Source organism: Buteo buteo, chromosome 26 (genome assembly GCF_964188355.1).
Source record: "Buteo buteo chromosome 26, bButBut1.hap1.1, whole genome shotgun sequence".
Classification (NCBI taxonomy): domain Eukaryota; kingdom Metazoa; phylum Chordata; class Aves; order Accipitriformes; family Accipitridae; genus Buteo; species Buteo buteo.
Window position 1 is genome coordinate 1722808 of NC_134196.1, and position 21284 is coordinate 1744091.

The window sequence follows — 21284 nt, forward strand, 5'->3', positions numbered from 1 at the left end:
GCAACTTCTTAAGATCTTTTAAACAAACGTGGATCTCCAGGGAGAAACGAGTGTTGTTGCTCAGGTAGCGTCTAGCAGGACAGAGCGACCTGGACTCATTCAGGAGGAAGGGAGAAGTTCTGTGCCCCATTCCGCAGGCGTACGCCTGCCCGCACACAGCGCCTGCTGCATTCCCGCAGCAGACAGCTCTCTTCCCCTGCCCGTGACGGTTCCTTTCTTTCAGTCACTGTGCACACGTGCCACACACTAAAGGTCATTTTCTCTCATTTCAAAAGGGGGAGCTTAGGGAAGACCACCACCGAACTGGCAGTTCCAACTTGTACAGTCCCTTGCTCTACTGTAACACAAGCTGCCATAAAACATACCCTGGTTTACATTAAAACCGAAACACACTTTTAACCACAGGGCATGGACCTTCATGCCCCGAAGCCTCACAGCAGATCTAACACGGCAATTCAAAAATAATGACACTTGGCAACAGTCTTGTTCTGACTTCCTGAAGAGCCGCGCTCTGCTCCTCTCCTCAGCAAGGACTCCACGAGTCTGCCACCATGAGTCCACCTACGAGTACTGAGCTTTTTCCACTACATCACATACTCAGGCTTTACTCACTTGCATGCAGGAGCCTGCCTAAATTTATTCCAGTCTTTGTCAACACATGGATTTTTCTTTCAGCTATCATACACTCTCCTCCTTTCCTGATACTTTAGTTAGACTACAAGCAGGTGAAATTCACTGATTACGGCATCTATGCCTCAACAGACAAAAGGAATGACGGGCGGTGTTTGTGCCGAGGCAGAGCTCTGACACGCTTTCCTCTTTGCTAGTGTTTGTGAGGGAAATCACTTACCTTGCTCCGCATAGGTGCTGTTCAGCTCCCTGTACAGAGGGGTGAGAATTGTTGGAAGGTACGGCTTGATCCTGTCCTTCCCCAGATCCACCGAGACTGCTCCCAGGAACTTAAAGATGCAGCTTCTCTGCAAATAAGCGTGTGGGACATGAAGTAAGGAAGGTTGGAAGGACAGTGCCTAACTGAACTGCTGCAGGAGGGCTGCGCATCACTGTTCAATGTACAAGGCGTGGTTTCAGACACCTGAGTCAGAAACTCACTGCTGTTACAAGCTCTTACTGCAGCCAGGTACAGCCCTGAGATGAGACACAACCCCACGGGATCAGTAAATGTGTGTGAGCTGTGACTCCGCTGCGTTGGCAGCTGTTAACAGTTTGAACAACGGGCTTGTTCTCACTGTCCTCTACCGAGGCAGCTGAAGACATGAAAGCTCAACCTCTCCAACTCTGCACCACGGGGAACCACAGTGCTTTTCCTCACACTCTCCCACACCCTCCCCTTCTCCTAGCAAGTAACTCCACACTGCCATTCCCCCGCCTGCATCAACTTAGCGCTCTTGGGCTTTGAAAGGCAGTGCTCTGTCCCCTTCAGCTTGGTGCCTGGGCGTTTACCACCCTTCCACCACCCCACAAGAAGGCTGGAAGCATCAGCAAGGAGAGGCAGAGTGGCACAAGCCTTTCCTGAGAATCCCAAACTGAAATGCTTGTTTCTTTGGCACCTACTAATCCTCGCTTCAGCGCCAGCTCCCAGCACCCTCTGCAGCCGGTCCCCTGGAAGCAAAGAGCCAGAGCAACACTCCTGTGGAAGTGTCCACCATATCAAAAGCAGTCGGTCTAACCCTGTTCTTACCTTTAAAGGCACCTTAGGAGAATATGCTGCTTCTCGCTTTGCCATGAGAGAGAGCTTCTTCATTAACCACAGCAATGTGGCTGGCTGGCCTTTCTCTTCTGTGTCCTCTCTTTCTCCCTCTCCTTGAGCAGAAACGTCTTTCTCTTCCTCATCTTCTGAGGCCTCCTGCTCTTCCACTTCACAGCCGTGTTCTCCTTCAGCCTCTTTACCTTCTTCTGAGGCAGGGTCTAGCAAGTAAACAACTTTGGCCACAAAAAGCAAATTCTTTATAACCTGAAGTGCGAAAACAGAGTATTCAGTCACTGTGGGTTCCCTCATTGTCAGCACCAAGGTATGTAAGAGCCAAGACTAGATCTGAAAGAGGAATCTGCCAACCCAGGAGGCTGTAATGACTTCACCCACTGCCGCCCGAGCCATGGGACAGAGCATGTTGCTCCTAACAGGAAAGCCCACCTCAGTATACTCCTGCAGTTTCGGAGTCTTTCCCCAAGAGCTACTGTGCCTTTTGGGCTCCAGCACTTCCTGAGGCATTGGCCAGGAAGCTGGACTAAACACTCCCAGCAAACAGCCAGGGCTCCAGTGCAGCTGCAGGGAACCAGGACCAGCGATCCGGATCCCTGCTCCCGGATATGGTTGCCCCACCTGCTCCAGTCCACGCTGCAGAGCCAGACTCTCCCTGACAGAAGGGACCCCAGTCCCGCCCTGCGTGGTGCCTCCCTTCTCTGTCCCCGCCACCCCTCAGCCCTTCCAGCAGGCTGAAAACACGAGGGGGGCTTTTCTGGGCCCCTCTGAGACATGCCCCTGCTCAGATGCCCTCACACGGAGCAGCTGGCCCTGCACTGTGTATTTGCCCTGAGCCACCACCAGCCCACAGCGCTGCTGTCCTGACTAGGACACAAGACTCCCTCATGGGCCAGGGCCGGCTCTGTGCCCTCCTGCAGCCCCAGACCCGCTCCTGCTCTCACCTGCTCTCCCAAAGACAGGTCCAGGAACTTGGACTGCAGCTGATGGCAGAATGCAAACGTGAGTTCCTTCATCTGGGGAGAGGAAAAAGGAGAAGGGAATTACTCTATGAAAGGGAGCCAGTAGCAGAAACTCAAAGCAGTGTTTTGCAGTCACCAAAGGCGGTTCCCAGGAGAGGCCAAGGGATTGGCTCAGCACACCTTCTGCCTGCATCTTGCAGCCTAGAGGGGAATCTTTGTGCTGATGAGAATAAAAGCCCAGAGAAGCCCCCTCCCACCAGAAGAGACACCTCCTCAAATGCTTTAAGTGATCATGATTAGGCAGCAGACAAGCAACTAAAAGAGAAATGTGCATGCCAAACTATACTACTATTTTTATGTCCCAGCCAGGGAATGGGCACAGGCAGGGTGGAAGGAGTGGTACAGACCTCATTACCTTTTTGTCCAGTTCAGCAGTCAAGAAGACTGTGGATGCAGACAGCTCTGCTGACATCTTTTTCCTCTTTCCTGCCTTTCTTTCCCTCCACTTGTTGACAAGATCTTCTGGCTTATTGGATGCAAACAACAAGCCAAAGATCTCAGTAGCTGTCAGCCAGACCCAGCTGTGAGGATACCATAGGTGAGACTGGACATGACCTGGGGGAAAGAAAACCTCTTTCAGCACAGGAGCTGGTCCAGTGAGAGCAGAAAAAGAACCAGTTCCCTCCAAGCACATGCTACAATAAAAAGGTGAAGGAAATGAGCTGTGCTCATCTGCTCAGAACATAATCAAAGACTTCTTGGCAACTCTATCCAGCCAGAAAATGGCAAAAAACTACAGGTAGCCAAATGTCCCCACAGTGACCAGGCGTTCTTGAATGCACTCACAGCACTTCCAACCATCCCAAGACAGGGCCATTGCTGGAAAGCAATGGCAATTGGGCAGGAAAAGTGGGCACGGCTCAAAAAGACAGTTGCTCTGATTCTGGCTGACAAGTCACATTTCTGCAGCAACTGTGGTCCCCTCTGGGACTCCGTGCCACAGCTCATCAGCCCGTGACTGGGCAGCCATCGGGGGACTGGCTGCTGTGAGACTCAGGTGAACTGGCCCTGCTGCAGATGGTCAGATCAAACCCCTGGATGGAGGATGAGGATGCTTCAGAGAAGAGATGGAGTTGCCCTCTTGTCTCGCCTCTGTCCAAGCTGCGCATCACCCAGCAACCCAGGATTTACAAAGGTTCTCTCTTATCTCACTAAAGGCACCTGGCAGGCTGAACTCTTCAAAGACATTAACCAGCCAGACCCAGGCCTTCTGATAGCAGCAAATGAAGCAATTAAAAACAAGGCAACAAAATGCCAATAAGCCAGCCTGACATTGTACAATCTCACTCACAGGGAAATTGCTTGAATGCAATGACCTCCAGGCCTTAACACCTCCGGCAGATGCACAGTATTTACAGCACTATTACAATGTGTCATTGCTTGCTGGCTAGTATGTATGATCTCATCAAGAAAATCTCATCTTCCCAGGAGAACTGAACATTTTCATCCAAGAGGATGTAATTATGGTCAAACATGCAATAGTTTGCAACTATTTCCTCTTGGGATAATAGAAAATACTTCCCAGCAACTAAGACTGAGGGCGTGTTGTTTTCATCAACCATGTAACCTTTTCCATTGACATCTTCTCTTTCACTGCCCAATAACTGCCATGTATTAGCATTTTGCAGCATGCAAACCTTGTATGACACAGTTCAGTTGTTTATATTAGGGTGTGAAAAACCAGATGGCACACAAAGAATCTTCCTTGTAACACAGCTGTAATAATTCTTGATACTTACCCCAGATATTGCTCACAACATCACCGTTCTTGGTTAATTGAATCAAGTTGCATTCTGTTATTAGCTTTGTTACCAGCACAAGAAAGCTGAATAGCAGCCTGTCTGCAGCCTTCTCCTCCTCCTCTTCAGTTATCTAATAAAATCAGCAAGTCAAGAAGATGCTTATGAGAACCTGAAGACAGTGCTCATTTACCCTACTAGATAAATTTTAGATCAACCCTGCAAAGAAAGAGAAGACTGACTTGTACCCTATTCCCAAAATAAACAGAAGAGAAGCAGCTCCACTAAAGCACTTCCTCTGGAGACTGAACCTCTGCAGGAGGTTATTACTACAATCATTCTTGCTTTTTATACAGACGTTACTGTAACAAACTCTTAGTTTTCTAAATATAAGCAAGCACACACTGAATGTATAATGTTGACATCTATACATGTATTTGTGCACGCTTAATTCTCATTATTAGAGCCAAGCTGAGCTCAGATTTGCCTGTGTCACCTGGGAAGCCCCACATTTGTTATGACAATCTGTGCACTGTGTTTTACTAAATTGCCTTCAGGTCCTCACCCTGCCTGCAATCACCAGCTGGCTTGATATAACTAGTCAGTGCTTTACCTACATGTCACAGCACAGGGAGTGATTACATTGAATTTCCACTCACTGCAGGTATTTTGTTTTCATCTCTTGCCAATTTACATACCCTGAGGCTCTTCTTTCTTGTTCAGCATGTTGCACTTGCACATTAGTAACATACGTGGCCACTCCCCAGGTGCAGTGACTGGGATCCCTCTGGGATTATCACGTCAAGCAGAATCTGAGGCAGCCTTATTCAATCAGCCTTACTCAATCTTATTCTGAGTTAATCAAGTGCACGAAAAAGATTTTCCATATAACAAAACCACAGTCTGAAGTACAGGAAGGGAACTCCTTTGAAAGTTAAAGCTGTAGACAGCACTGAACAATGCAGACAATCACAAGTGATGCACTCCTGACCTCCCATGCTTACACAAACCTCTGCAGCTAGCAGACACGTTTCCCAGTTAAAAGGATGTTTGTGTGTGATCGTCAGGCTGTTTTTCAACTAAACAGATTCTAACCCATCCCAGTGCTACCTGTGCAACCTGCCATTCTTTCTGATGGTGTTTTTTGTAACTCCACTTTAAACAAAAAAAAGAAGATCCTTCTCTCCTGCCACCGCAGGAAAGACCAGAAGCAGGGAAACCTACCTCAACATACATACTGCTGCATGCTGTAAGCTAAAAGCCTGAGACTTGAGGGCTGTCTCAAGAACCCCTTGCACCCACAGAGATCTTGATAAAGGCTGGGGCGAAGAGCAATATATGTGCTGGTTATGGCTGCAGGCTCAGCCCAGGTGGCTTTGCTAAGTTCCTTTGCCCTTTCTGCTGTGACACATGACATCAAATTTGGGCTTACAGACAAAAAATGTGGTTCTAGGTCAGTGAGGTCCCCTTCAGAACAAATGTGTGTGTTTCATGTCTTTCCTCTGTCCCAAACAGTAGTTCCAACAGTTAAGTCTCTCTCCCACTTATTCCCTTTTTCTATTTTCTTAATTCTCTTTCCCCAAGCCTCACACATGGGAAAAAATTACTTACGTGTTCAAATTTAATTGGGTTGATTTCTTTTTCAATCAAGGTGAGGACAGCTTCAAGCCGCCGTTCAAACATTACTCCCTCCACTTCAACAAATAAACCACATGCCTGGGCAGCCAACCTCCTGTGTAAGCTCTGCCAACAGAAAGAATAACACCCGTTGTTACTTCTTGATCATCAAATCCTGCAGCTCCCACGTGCAGGAGCTGGTAGCAACCCCTGCTTTTGCCTGTAGCAACAGTATCTTAAGAGAAGCTAGTTTTCAGAGTACTATTGAAAAAAGAGATGCTGCCAGCTAGGGAAAAAAGCACCTGGCAGCACAAGTTATCCCTGAAAACACACCCTAAAACTGAATGCCAAAAGACCTTTTCCAGCCCGGTTCCCAGCTGCAAAGCTCTGGGGGCTACTTTGCACTCTTTGATTCTTCACAGCACAACAGGCGGCTCACAGCTATAAACCAGAACTGAACATATTAGGGATGAAAAGGATGAAGTGTTGAAGAACACTTACTCCACTAGTGTAGAGAGACAGAACCCGTGTCCAGTTTGAGAATAACTAAACATCCAGGCACCCAGATCAAAATGGGTGATCTGTAAGACTAGGTTTGCCACTTTCCAGCTGCTGGCGACAGAATGAAGCAAGTCTGAGCTAAACACAGCACAAAAACCCAATTACTGGGATCAGAAGAGCTTTAAGGAATTTGCTCAAACCTTTAACCTGAGCAAAGACTACACTTGGTGAAATACCTGACCCAACCGAGGAAGTGTTAGAAAGCAGTGCAATGCAGCTGGGAAGTCTGTAGGCTGACCAACAGCAGGAGCAGTTCTCTGCATTCGTGCAGCTATACGAATCTGTATCATTTCTTCCTCTTCTTACTATCAAGAGCTACTGTGCTGAGCATAGCTTTAACGAGCTTTTATTCTAAGCTGAATCTTGCTCATACTCCTTTCCTAAAACTACTAAGTCAGGCATAACTGAACCCACCAATGCACTAGACCTGGTATTAGCAATCTCTCACTTAATCTTAATCAGCCCCCAAACAGAGTCCAGACCTGGTCAGTGAAAAGACCAAAGAATACCTTCTTGCTGTGAAACCACTCGGTGACCAGTGAAAACATCAGATCTTGTTTTTCATTGTTTATCTTACTGAGGAGAGATTTACACGTCAAAGCCGCCATCTTTTTGCATTTGGCAGAGTCATCATTTATCATCATCATACAAAGAGAGAGAAAAAACAGCCCGCAGTATTTGTGGAGGAGATCCTAGAAAGAAACAACCATTAGTCAACCACACATCCCCAAGGAGCTCCTGGCATTGAAAGGGGAAGAGGGGTATTTGTCGCACTGCATACAGGAACAAGGTCAGCCCTGACTGGGGTCCACATCAAGGCAGGTGAACTGAAAGGAGGAGATGATCCAGTTGTTGGAGCATGCAGGGAGTGTACAGCAGCCTCAGCCCTGCTCTGACTCTGATTTGATAACATGTCCCTGAGACAGCAACTTGTCAAACCTTAAAGGGCATTTTTATGCCTAACTCTCACTGAGACAGGCTTAAGTCCCTCAGCACTGCAGCAATCAGCCCAAAGGCCCTTCTTTCAGAGATAGCAGCTCCTGCTACTTTACAGAGTTGATGGGAACTAAGTTGAGATACTAAATCTAATCAGGCAGTGGTGAAGCACAGCCCACTGTGCAGAATTTCTCTTCCTTCCTCCCAAATTCTTGCCTGATTGCACTTCTCAGTCTCCTGAATGATCAGTCAAGCTCCAGCTGCAGAGCTTCAAGGCAGCTTAGCATTTTGCGTATGTTATCCTGCATAGATGCATGGTTATTTTTCAGCTTTCATTTTGATCCACTCCACTGAGAAGCCCTCCCTCTCCAGTTAGGTCAACAAAACAGATATGGTACATCACATACCAGTTCAATCAACAACATCCCTCATGAATGTTGGAAAAAAACCCACAATGAAAAAACTCTAGACTTCACTTTTTATTCATACCCCATCTCCTAAACGGGTTGTGTTTCTTCCTGGCATAAATCACCATCAAGTTTATCTAAACTCCAGCTGACAGAGCTTTATTTTACTTGCAGACTGAGCACATTAGATAAAGAAGTACTGCAGACTTTCCAGCATGTCATTTCTCTTTTGGAGCAAAGCCAGGTTCTCTGGAGATAAGTGAACGTTCTGCTCACGGTAAGAGATAATAGGAACTACCAAGTACTCCCAAAATAAACTGCTCTGAAAATGCTGTTACTGCAAGCCATAGTAACTGCTTGATGCTTGGAACACCAAGGGGCACTTGTTACCTGTGGGAACATGTCAAGGAGGTACGCAATCATCTCCAGTGCAGATTCCCTTCCAGTTTCATACTCGTACCTGTGAGGAAATGATTAATGGTTAGGGCTGGGTTAGTACTCTAGAAAGTTGTTAACAATTTACAAGAATGGCCAATGCCAGAAACACACACTGACAGGGATCTTTCTACAACAGCTACCAGACCTGGTCTGATACTTAGGAGAAAAGAAGCAACAGGCCCATCGGCTCCATCTCCCAGAGACACGCAGAGACAAACAGGAGAAAAAGGGCTCCAGCCAACTTGAGTCAACACTTGTATTATGGTGCTGGGGAACACGGTAAACTACTTGGTCACCTTGAGCAAGGGAGGGGTCGTGCTCAGAAGGAGGTTTCAGGTACACTGCTCCTGCTGAATTGGTGCAGTTGATCTCAACTGTGCCTGCAACTGCAGTTGAGACCATTGCCATGGGACAGCAGTCATATAAATGCACCTTCCCTTAATCTTTCTGGATTTCCAGTTCACCTGGTTTACAACCAGTGGAGCTGGTTAACCACTAGGCAAACAGCAGAACCTTCATCTTACAAAGAGATGAAGAACAAAGCCAGCTATGAAACAGGGAAGAGAAAAAGGGCTTGCTTTATCAAACAGCCCCTCTCCAAAAAAGGGAAGTGTTTTACAGGTAGGAAAGTGAAGACTTCAGCCACACCCTCTGCTCCTCATGAACAGCCCTTTGGCATGCAAAGTGGCCACTGAAGTCATACTTAAGCAACAAGGTTCTGTTCTGACAGAGATGTCAGGAATATAAACTCACTCCAGTTGTGCCAGCATGAAATCCAAATTGGGTTTCAGCTTGTCTCCAAGGGGGTAGTCCAGAATATATTTTAAGTAAATCTGGAAAGGAAAAACAACAACACAGAGAGTAGCTACAAGAAACACTCAGGAAAGCTTGTAGAAAGGTTATGAAGAAAATTTAGTGATGGAACAGCAAGTTTATGAGAATCATCCCTTTCATCCCAAAAGTGCTAACAACTGCTCTCAAGTTCTGTGCCCGGAACAGGATCTGCAGGCATTTGACAACTGCCAGATCAGTCTTTAAAGTATTACTGTGATTTGTGCAGGCTTCTGTTATGAGAGATTCTGCATCCTTCAAAATTCATCCTGTAACTATGGAAATGCACTATTTAGTTACGCACAGCTCCTGCTGCAGCTGTATCCCAATGCTTGAAATGAAGCAACCAATTCTGCCTTTTGGTGGCTTTTAGCTTGGAAAGAATGAGGAAGTAGTGGGAAGGAATCATGGATATGTGGCAAATTCTCATCTGCTGGGATTCAGAAAAGGGCAAGGCTCTTGGTTACGTGGGCCTAAAAGCCTCCGAGGGAGGGACCGTGTCACTGCTGCTGAGCAGCTCTCTGGAGGTACACCACAGCTAGTCTCACTACAGGCAAGCAGTCTGTGATTCTGCTATGTACCAGTCACAAGAACTAAAGCCAGCCAGATAACAAGTGGAACAAGGATTAGCAAGAAGGGGAAATGGGGTTAGGGGTTCAACAGGGCTAAGGCACTTGTCTGTGAGAGCTGGGATGGCCACACTAAGACCTCTAGCCTGTTAGACAGCTGTAAGTAAAGTGAGAGACTTTCCATTCTACCAACCTGCCTGCACTGGACTCGTACCGGCTCACTCTGACCCGTGATGGCCAGCTGGGCAACCTTCTGCAGCACATCATCAATTTCAGGGACAATCAGCTTCCTGGATAAAATAGCCTAAAAATACGAAAGCACAGCTGGAGTCATGTCATTTTGCTTGCACGGTGTGAGGTGCAATACAATAACCTGGGATACGCTGGTCTCAGGTGGTATATTAACGATGACTTCTTCACATCTTCAAACATAGCCAGAGCAACTTTAAAAAAAAGTGTATAAACCAGCCTCCCAAACACTTTAAAGGAGTGACTACAAGTTGAAAGGGAAAGCTTTGCTGCTTTCCCCACCACCTACAACAGAGAGCCTTAACAGCATTCTGTGGCCTGTTCCTGACATGGGATCATACAGCCTTTCACCAGCAGGCAGAATCACTGCCATTCCAGTGGCTCACAGAACCCATACGCCTGCTGCACAGAAATACCTTGAGAAGGCCAAAGGCAGTGGCTTGGCGTGATGAATCATAAATGTCTTCTTCAGCAAAGCCAAGCAACACTTGGAGCTGTTTGCTTGTTATCTGACTCTTTGCATTCTTCACAAGTATCGTTACGCACTACAAAATCAAATTGCACATTGTCAATACACATGCAGTGCCATAAAAATATAAGGCTGCACCAAAGCCTGACTCATTTATATCGCTTAGATTTGAAAAGACAAACTGCTGCTCTGAAACATGCAGCTAACACTGTTCTCATCACATTTTGCTTTCAGTTGGCAATTTTGAGACAAAAACCGAACACAAGCAAATACACTAATTCAGACTAGTCTTTGAAATGAGTGGGGATGCTCAAACACATGAACCATGATGCAGGAACACAGCCAGGAAGAAGGAAAAATTCTTCTGGCACTGGCATTCAGCATGAATTACTCTAACTTTCCCTTATGATCACGAAGCTGTAATTAATTCAGCAACACATTTAGAAGACATCTTCACGAAGACACTGCATACTGAAAGTGTAGTTATTACTACTATTAATTGCCCCCTTCCTTTGTCTCACTTCAGCTGCCAGGGTTTACTCCAATGAATCATGTTAAAAGCAAGCTATTCAAGCATAGAATTGATGCCTCTCAAAAGACAGGGTGGTAACAAGATACTATTATAAGGAAGAAAGAAGGCAAATATGCTTCTATAAAAATACTTCAGATCCAAGCTGTGCATTTTTGGGGGATAACTTTAAGTTCGCACTTGAGAAGGAATCAGCAAGGCCACATCTCCCTCACTACCTTGTGATCTCCAGACTACCTCTCCAGGGACAGCTGCAGGAGGGATCTGCAGTTGGAAGAGTCTCATTCTACAAAGTTAATCCTGAAGCAGAAAAGAGCAGAGCTGGGTTTGACTTACTTTGAAACAGCTCACAACCAGGTGGAAATTCTGGCCTTTGGCTATTCCTGTCTTGGCAAATTCTTTCAGCAAGAGGAAAAGCTGCTTGATCAGTGACTCCAGATTTGTACTGATGGAAGGCAAAGGGAACTTTAAAATCCATACCAAGGACTGCAAAGCACCAGTGATCACCTGTAAGAAAGAGCCAAAGGACAGCACATGGGTATAATGACACTGAGGGAACACTTCTCTCACTCTGTTACAGACACGGTCAGGCTATCTGCAACTGTGATAAAAGGCAATTAGCTAACAAAATCAACCTCTTTCAAACCATTCATATGCAATACAAAGGGCTTCTCAGTTCTAAAAACACTATCTGCCACTCCCTAATTCTCTAACTTTGATATTACTATGTAAAGACATTAACACAGTGCTGATTCAGCAGATGGCCAGAACTCTTTCTGAAGCAGAGGTGCCTTCAAGGCATAGAAGTTGCTCTGCCAAAAACCCAGGTCACCTGAAAGCCCTACTCCAGGTAACTGACCACATATGAAGCATGGCTTCCATTCCTCAGAAACTCAAGGTTTAACAGATTTCCTCCTAGGCTCACTTAAACCCAAAGCTGCCCTAAAAGGAGGCTGCCTATTGTGCTGGGAATAAAGTTGTCAGAGCTGGATCAAAAGAAACCACAGCTGTAACACTGCTCCCAGCTGCCACAGGACTTCATGAACCTCCTCACAGATAGCCTACAAAGTCTGCAAGCAAAAGTCCTTGTATGAAAATGCTCCAGGAGAACTTGTCCATACTTGAATCTGCAGCACTAGGGGCAGAGCTTCAGTCCTCCATCAGCCACAATCCTTCCTCCCCCTTGAGATAACATCTCCTCAAAGAACTTAATCTGCACATCTATGAAATCAGGTTTGAAAACAGGATGGCTTTCTCTTCTCTTGCAGATCAACTGCAAGATGACATTTGTGGGCAGGACTTTTCTTAGTAGAACAGACAGAATAGACAGACTCCAGCTCAGAAGCGTACCTTGACATCCATAGATTTCAGGCAGTCTATAAGCAGCTGAACAAAAGGGTCTAACATTTCCAAAACATGATCCTCAGAAGAATTTACTTTGGACCTCTTCAGGCTCATGTGCAGCAGCTGGCATAGAAAACACAGGACATTCATCTCAAAGTCAGGCTGGGACTCAAATAAGTCAAGCAAGGTCCCACACTGTTTCAGGCTGTAGTAGAATTTATGCCATATCCCATTCAAATATCTGCAACAGGCTGAGCACTTTTTATAGGTCTCTAAGAGGCACCATTGGAGTTACCACATGCAAAATAAAGTTAAGGCTAATGGCTGTGTTGGTAACACAATATATCCAGAATACCTTCCTTCGAATACTCTTTAAAAAAATTTTGATTGCAAAGCTTTGTATCTGAGGAGATCCTTACCCGAAGTCCTGAATCAACCAAGATATACGTGTTAGTCCTGCTGCTGACACGTGCTTTCTGCCCTCCTCTCGTGGGAGTGGGTTGGAGCAGCAGGCAGCTCTCTGGTTGCAGCCGAGGATCTGGAGGAGGGGCAACTTTTTTTCTGAAAAGCAGTGTATGGCAAGGGAGAATATTCAGATTTCAACCCTCTCCACAAGAAGCTTGCTGTAGGGAGTGAAGAGAGCTGGACCATGCTCAGCTGCTACCCACACAGCAAGCAAAAGCAGGTCACAGCCAGAACACAATGAAATAAAACAAAAACTTGAGAGCAGCATGACAGATGGGACTCTCAGCCTTGAGAACAATATCACTATTATGAAGATAATAAATACACACTGATTTGCATAATATCCCCACTTTTTTCTTCTCAGTGGACAGACCAGTTTTGGTAAGTTCCTTCAAGCAAATATACCTCCTGCCACTGCTCACTGCACTTCATTTACTGATATTTACTTCAGTTTCTGATGCCTTATAAACATTGCTCCAAGAAGTCTGCAAACAGTTGTCAGATTCTAGAGCAAGTCAGCCTACGTAACATAGGAAATGCAAGACACCCAGAGCCAGCTCTGAGCAGTGACACCACCAGACGGCAAGGAAATCTGACGGTTCTCCCTGACTTCTGCACCAGCACCAAAGCGATAAAGTGACAGCCCACAGTTTTTCTTGTTCCTGACCCAATGAAAATGTCCAGGAACCCAAACACCTCTTACATGGCAGTTTGTAGCTCACTTCTAAACACTGCCCCTCAGACCCTTCATCCGAACACCCAAATGCACACACCAGCTTACCAGATGGTGAAAAAGCCTTGCTGAAGGCCCTGAGCACTTACAAGAGTAGACTCCTGTGAGTTCAGCAAGTGTTCACTCCCATTTCCAAGCTTTCTCCTTGCTCTCTGACTGCCCAAATAACTCACTCACATTGACAAAAAAAGGCAAATGAAAGCAAGGAAACTCTCATACGTTTCATCGGTTGGATTTGAGAGCTGCCACTTCTGCAAGCAAACCTCCAACTGATAACAGACCATCTGGCTAACATCCTGGAACTCACTTGGACTTTTCGGTGAGCAGAGGCAAGTTTTCACTGATGAGACCATGACTGAGGAGGAGGAGGGATGCTGCATTCATGTCTGAATTGAAGATCAGCCCTGCCATGATGTGACGCAGTGCCTCATGCACCTTCCGGACTATCTTCAAACTCGTGGTGCTCTCCAGAATCTGCAAAGGCACAACCATGAGAGTCAGGCAGGCAACATGAGGGCAATGATCTGCTCTCTGTATTCAGAAATCATGGGAAAAGCCAGAGCAATTCCTCCCTCATCACATGCTGCCATTAAGTCCCTAGCTCTCTACATAAACAGCATCCCATCGCCTTAGCTCTGCCCCCAAATCCCTCCCCTTCTCTCCAGCACCTTCTCAGCCTCCAGCCAGTTCACCTATCGCCACCAGGACACTCCAGAGCTCACGAGCAAACCAGGGCTCCACTTCTGCATGACCTTGCACTCTACTCAAAAACTGTATCTCTGAAAAGGCAATTACTGCACATGGACAGACCATGAATACATTTTGGTGACATTTCCTCCATGCACAAGAGATCAAACCACAGAGCAGCCTTGCAGGACCTTGGAGCTCCAGAGGAAAAAAGAGTTGACAGAGGGAGAGGGCATGGAGAACCCATAACGGGATGTTTCCTCTCTAGCAGGGGTTGAAAGCTTCTCAGAATGCCAATCCCTGCCCTGGACACCCATAGTAAAGTCTCATTTTATGAGCTGGGTGCATACTGCTTTCCAAAAGAAAAATGGGAAGCCAAAGCAAGATTATATAGGTAATTTCACAGTAGCGACCCAGAGGCTCTAGAGTTTCTTTTAGACCATACAGAATTGAGAGTGCTCAGAGTTAAAGACTCTGGCTGACTTTTCTTACCTCTTTCAGTGGCAGAATAAGTTTCGTCACCTGGCCCTTTCCTATGAACTTTCCAAGAATTTCATAGGAATCGTAACTCTTGCTCTTGCGTGCTTCCATGACCTTGGAGACAATTCCCTTCACTTCCTTCTCTTCAGCCACATTCCCAAACAACTCTTGGTTGAAAATCTTTGGAAATCAGGAAAGTGAATGAGACAAGCAGAAAAACAGCCAGATTCCTCTAGTAGCAGCAGAACACCACTATTTTTCCCCAGTCACAGAAAAAAAAAAATTCTCCAGGTTTCCCACAAATCATGTCTACCTTTCCTTTGTCAACATAAAACACACCAGTCTGAGCACACCAGATGAGGATGCTTTTCTCACACCCCTCTGTGGTGTTGTGATACAAGGAGTAGGACTGCAGTCAGACCAAGATATCTGAATATACCCCATCTGGTGGCCAGCTGAGCTCCTGAGCTCCACAGACAGCACTGACTAGAAGTCTGTTGACTTGCTCAATCATTTACAGAACACGGAAACATAGTTAGGTATCTTAATCTTGAACCCATTGCCTCTCAGGATGCAGGGCTCATGATACAGCCCCAGAGATACTTTGCTACTCTGCAAGGGGTCTGCTGATGCTTCTAGTAGAAAACAGTCTCCTTCCTTTGCAGTACACACACAATCAGCCCTGTTTGCCACCAAGTCCGAGACAAGCTACACAAAACCTCCTCCTCCCAGATGCTGCCCCAGGCATTTCATGATGCTCTTTCCTTCAATCTTGAATAGCTCTTACCTCAATCAGGATGTCTAAGCAAGGGTCCAAATCACCAGCACTGAGCCTGGTAGTAAGGCCCTTCAGTAACAGGTTCACAGTGAAAGTCAGCACATGGAGCTAGAGAAAAAGAGAACAGATCATGTTTCCAAACCCCTGCATAGACCTCTTTAATAATAGTGGATGGGGAGATTCCCATAGCAGAGATATCACAACTTACACACAGTACTTGAGCTCTCATTATAGGAAAAAAATCACTGGGAAGACAAGAATCCATGTACTGGCAGCAGGAAGAGGACCCCTGTCCCTCCACATACTGGCAGGAGGGCTGGAATCTCCTCTTTCCCCTGTGCTCTTACTGATGTTTTTAGGCTGTGCTAACTGGCACTTTCACTGTTACAGCAGCTAGAAGGTCACGCTATTCCACAGTGGTAATTCACCTAGCAAATTATTCTTAACCCCAACCACCATGGAAAGATGAATTAATGGTCAGAGCCTTGGCTCTGGATCTAGGAAGCAAGACTTCAATTAGCATCACCACATACTGTCTGTGCAGTCTCTGTGGCAGCTCACCTCAGATGATACTTAGCCCTAATGACCTTACTGGAAAGATTTCCACTAATCTTACTGGAACCAGAAATTCATCCTTCACCTCCATACCTCAAGTCTTCACTGGGAAAATGGAGATCCTCTCTTCTTCCCTGCTTAGACTCTAAGTTCTTTGGGTACAGACCCTCATTTGACACTTAGCATAACGAAGACTGACAGTATGCACTAGCAATAGGATTTAGTGTATTATACTGAGCTGTTCCACCAGTGCAAAACAATTTCAGTAGCAACTTCCCTTTGGATTCTCCTCCTAACACATTAAAAAAAACCTACAGAGAGCAGAAGAGGAAGAATTTCAGCATTACCTGGTACCCATGGACGAGAGTGGACTGCATCTCTTTTAAGATATACAGAAGGTACTGGACTCCCAACACTTCCATGATTTTTGTAAGGGTGTTACGGGCGATGTCACGGATTTCCTGAAATCTATTCCTCAGAAACGTGCAAACTTTCAGCAGGATGCTGGAAACAGAGATAGACAGCTTAGTTCCCAAACTCTGCCCCAAACAGAGCAGAACTAATTACACTGCTAGCTAAGGGGGCTGCTCTTCACGGCTGTTTCACAACCATAGCTATACTCAAAGCCAGCCTCACAGAAAAGCTTTATAGTCATACACACACCTACTGTCTTTCAAGACATTTTACTGATTGTCCTTTCTTTCTGTACATCATTCTTTCCCCAGCTCTGCCACCCCTACCTCTGCAACTTGCGTCACAGCTTTGCTCTTACTTAAAGGTTGACCAGGTTCCTTTCAAACTTAGCTTTACAGAAGTCAAATGCTGACAGAGGGTAATGTCACTAGGAAAATGAGTTTCCAAAAAAAAAAAAAAAAAAAAAAAAAAAAAAAAAAAGTATTTGAGGACTGTAAGGGTGCCCCTCTTGGATTTAGCCTTGTACGTAACCACAGGCTGAGAAAGGTGCCTGCATTCATTCCCAGCACAATGAACAGCATTTAAGGAGCTCCAACAGGATTTACCTTGGGAGGTTGGCTTCCATCACTTCTTGGGGAAGACACTGCATCATCCTGACCATTGCAAAAGCTAATGGAACACGAACTACCTCATCATCATTCACAACGTTGGATTTCACAAGCTTGTGCTCCTCATCTCTTTTAACCTTTTTAAGAGACCAAGACACAATGCACTTTTAATATAGATAAACAAATCCTGCTTTTTCTCAACTAACCCTAGAAGAGGCCAACAAGGCAAGTTGCTATCCTCTGCTGACTACAGGAAAAACCCAGACAGCTAAAGGACAAGTAAGAGGAATCCCTGTGTTTTCAATACAGGAGCCACATTGGGTGCTAGCAAGTGGCTGAGAACTTTTCAACAGGCTGCACAAAGTGAATTGTTTCAGTCTGTCAGTAATCTCCATGACACAACAAAGGGGATGAAGCCTCTTCTATGCCTTCAGGTGGTCTCTCTCCAGTTGTGTCTATTTTTAATGTGCTGCATTTCCACTGGGCTCTAAAGTAGCACCCCAACATTTATAGTAGCAGCACAGGCCTGCAGAACATCTTTCCAGTGCCAATTCCTCACCTTTGCAACAATACATCTGTGCAATTTAGGCAAGATGTTGACTGTCACTGTCTCTTGAATGTGTTTGATCAGACACTCCAGCTCCTCTTTATTTCGAGGTAAGAAAGAAACAGGTTTGGTCACTTGCTCAGCATCTTCAGATGTCTCAGCTGCTTGCTTAGGTTCTGCTGGCTCCTCAGGGAGATTTTTCCCTTTCTTTTCCTCAATCACCTCCTCTTCCCCTTCACTCTGCTCCAATTCCATGGCTTCTTCAGCCTCCACCACTGGCTCAAGGTCCATGGCAGCAGCTTCTGTCAAGTAATTGTCAAAAGCACAAGTAAATATAGGAGGCCACAAAAATTGAGCCATTAAAAGAGACTCTTGTGATGGCTTTGTTCTGGACAAAGACCTATCATCAATGATAGCAAGCAATCAGTAAGCATCAGAGTTGTTTTACTGGGTAGAGAAGCTCTGGCATGCCAGTTTCTGATAATCGCCACTCGGGGCTAGGCTTAAAGCAACAACTAGGTTACTCTTCAGCTGAACTTCACAGACAGCTCAGCAAAGGTCAATGTGCTTGAACCTTAGAGAACTGCCATTCACTTACATTTGAGAATTTCACAAGGCAAGAGGTAGCGACAAGCACAGCTGTGAGATATCCTCCTCCTTCCTCAGAATATCCCAAAGGCCATAACATAGGTAACCATAACAGTGAAGAAGCCAAAGATGCTACTTTTTCCCATGAAATGGCAGGGGAAGCAAGGTGAGGACATACAGCACCCTTCTCAGGCTGCAGATAACCATGAGAGCAGCCAACATCAAGGACAAAAATCTCAGATGTGTCAGCAGCCACAGGGGTGGGTGCAGACCTTGGAGAACCCCTCAGATTTGCATAAACCCAGCTGGGGCTGTTTTGACTTATGGAGGCCTGGGATGGAGAGGTAATGTGGAGATGGTTCCCCCCACCTCTCCTCACTTTATCAACACACAGGAGGACAGTCTGCATTGCTCCTGAGGAGGCAAGTCAAAACTAGCTTCCAATGTGCACATTTTAAAAAGATGGGAGTAGCTGACCTCAAAAGCAAAACACAAAATTTCGATAAGCTGCGCTTTGAGCAGTTAGAGGTAGTGTTTCTACAATCAGGAGCAGAAAGCTCACCTTGGTTGTCAATGGTCACAAGCTGCTTTTCAAGCGTTTCATGGTCAAAGTGAAAGGCTTCCAGCACTGTCTCTAACAAGCTGTGGAAGGAAAACACAAAGACAGATCAGCCCTCCGCACAAAAAGGGGAGGCTGTATAGACCAATACAACAGAAAATCTTACAAGCGCTTCTTGGAAAACTTCAAACCCAGTGACACTGCAGCATAAGGAGGTTTACCCTGAAATAACAGCCCAAGAAATAAAAACTGGCTGCTTTTCAGCTAGATGCATTCTGTGACCTAGCTCACTGTGAAACCTCACAGGCGGTGGTACTGAAGCAATGGAGGTGCCCCAGGAGCAGAGACAGCCTGACAGAAGCAGAAGCTGCTAATGCTGGCATGCACTCAGTGAGACACAGCGTGAGAAAGTAGGGACCTGTTAATCCTTCATAGTTGCAGGCTGCAAGGCCATGCCCACTTTCACTTGCATAAGGCCACCTCAAAGTGGGCAACCTCATCCCAGGGAAGAGGCTAAAATCCATGTGATGCTCCTTAAGACACTGAATTTTGCCCTAGCAGTCTTTGGTTAAACCTAGAGCAGCATTGCTCATGGTACCTACCTGACTCCCAGCTTTGGACTGATCTGTCCTGTTTGCAGGACATGGATGAAATGCTTTAAGTGGTACAAGTACGCTGACCACGACAGATGTCGGCAAACAGCTCCAACAACTTCAACTGAGGCTGTTACCATATTTTCATGCTGCCCAAAAGATAAAAATTCAGTTACTGTTACGCGTTCATGATGAACATGTGTCTAAAGCATACTTAAAGCAACAAGAGCCAGAAGAAGTAATGTCTGTCTAGTGGGGATGCTTGGTGTTCAGCCTTTAGATCTCCTCCCAAGCACCAGGTTAAAAATTAATAAATAAATAAATAAATATCACACTTCACCAAGCAGATCTCCAGACCCACTTCCTCCAAGTATTTCTGCACACATTTAACTTTTCTCACATAACTAAATCTATGGGCTCACTTGTGTGAAGAACTAAAAACCAGTCAAGATATCTAACCACAGACACATGGTATATTGCTGGGCTATGCTGATCAACTAGAAATACACATCGTTAACCCATTTCTGATACAAAATAAAATGTGTTTGTTTCTTCACCAAGGTTTCAATCAACACATTTTACCTCCCATTGGTCAAAGAGTGACTGCAGTCACTCTACTGATGGGCACAGTCTGAAGGGCTGCAGGTGCTGGGTCCTGTGCCTAAGCTCTAATTGTTTCTGCTTCAGAAGAATATTGCTGACAGTAAGCAATTAGACATTTGCTTGGTCTGACATAAGCAGCTCTACTGCTCTCCTGACAGTGTGCAGGGAACTACAGCAGTGTGAAACCTTGCTTTTCCAAGTCACAGATAGAAAGTCTATCCACATTGACATCACAGTTAATTTCACTGCATAGATTTTCAATAAAATGTATGGGAAATGACAAACAATATGTCACCTTTCAAACTTTAATTACAAAGCTGCTAATGATTTCAGAGGTTTTCAGCAGATTCTTGCAGCTCTCCTGTAACTCCAGAAAAAACAGCATTTATTCCCACCTCAATTACTAGGCACAGCCTATGTTCCCCACCACACACATTCTGCTGCCAAACAGTAACTAATCTCACAAGTGAACAGGAAGAGAGCAGTTTGGAGGCAGAGGGGAAAAAAGTAATTACCCGATTACAAAAAAAGCAAACAAATATAACCCAAGTAAAAAAAAAACAAAACAAAAAAACCCCAACCACCAAACACTTAAGAGATCCACCTTTGAGAAACAGGACAGGTTTAGCAGATATAGGATTGGGCCCAGACTGCATTTGCACCTTCCAAACCCTCTTTCTGCCACAAAAAGCAGCACAGCGCTCTTGTCTGAAAGGGGAACACTCACTCCACAAACCTTTCAGCCTTTCAAAGTGGTTAGTCTTTTAAGCAGAATGGTATACAAGAAAGGTGAAAATATTCAAATGGATGCATTCAATCTAAAAGCCTACCTTAAGCATTTTTTCATTAAAAATGGCAGTAGTAGCATAAGGCATGATGTAGTTCTGCAGGGATTTAGAAGACAGCACAAGCTTTTTTTCAGTGAGCTGCTTAGCCAGTTTCCTCAGAGCTCGTGCCCTCCTGTGGATCTGAGCCAAACATGAAAGACAGTGAATGAAGCCTTTGAGTCACAGCTAGCACGAGGGAGAACATACATTCAGCAGTTCTGAAAATGTCTCAATTTTAAGTAATGACATAAACATATTATGGTCATTTCCAAGGACAGGCCATGCCCTTTTCCTTCAGTCTCTGGGCTTTCACTAGCCTTTTGCCTCAATAAATATTCCAACTCAATGGGATATTTCACTGTGAATTCACAATCATAAGACTGTGCCATCCTAAGGTCTCAGACAGGGAAGGGAAC

General features: G+C 45.5%; 1 protein-coding gene across 2 annotated transcripts in view; it reads right to left on the reverse strand.

Moving 5' to 3' along the window:
- UTP20 (UTP20 small subunit processome component) overlaps positions 1–21284 on the reverse strand; it is a 64835-nt gene that overhangs the window by 2005 nt on the left and 41546 nt on the right. Inside the window, exons 38-60 of one of the 2 annotated variants that reach the window (XM_075057996.1) lie at positions 20872–21009; positions 19448–19587; positions 18849–18928; positions 17711–18000; positions 17149–17288; positions 16477–16633; positions 15584–15682; positions 14809–14976; positions 13937–14103; positions 12851–12992; positions 12438–12554; positions 11424–11594; positions 10506–10634; positions 10034–10144; positions 9194–9273; positions 8393–8462; positions 7169–7351; positions 6093–6224; positions 4482–4614; positions 3098–3297; positions 2665–2736; positions 1700–1972; positions 851–977 (exon numbers count right to left, since the gene is read on the reverse strand). In XM_075057996.1, coding sequence (XP_074914097.1) covers positions 851–977; positions 1700–1972; positions 2665–2736; positions 3098–3297; positions 4482–4614; positions 6093–6224; positions 7169–7351; positions 8393–8462; positions 9194–9273; positions 10034–10144; positions 10506–10634; positions 11424–11594; positions 12438–12554; positions 12851–12992; positions 13937–14103; positions 14809–14976; positions 15584–15682; positions 16477–16633; positions 17149–17288; positions 17711–18000; positions 18849–18928; positions 19448–19587; positions 20872–21009 — 3319 coding nt within the window. Of the gene's footprint in view, positions 1–850; positions 978–1699; positions 1973–2664; positions 2737–3089; positions 3298–4481; positions 4615–6092; positions 6225–7168; positions 7352–8392; positions 8463–9193; positions 9274–10033; positions 10145–10505; positions 10635–11423; positions 11595–12437; positions 12555–12850; positions 12993–13936; positions 14104–14808; positions 14977–15583; positions 15683–16476; positions 16634–17148; positions 17289–17710; positions 18001–18848; positions 18929–19447; positions 19588–20871; positions 21010–21284 lie in introns of those variants that run through there. The other variant, XR_012654470.1, reaches the window with a different exon arrangement.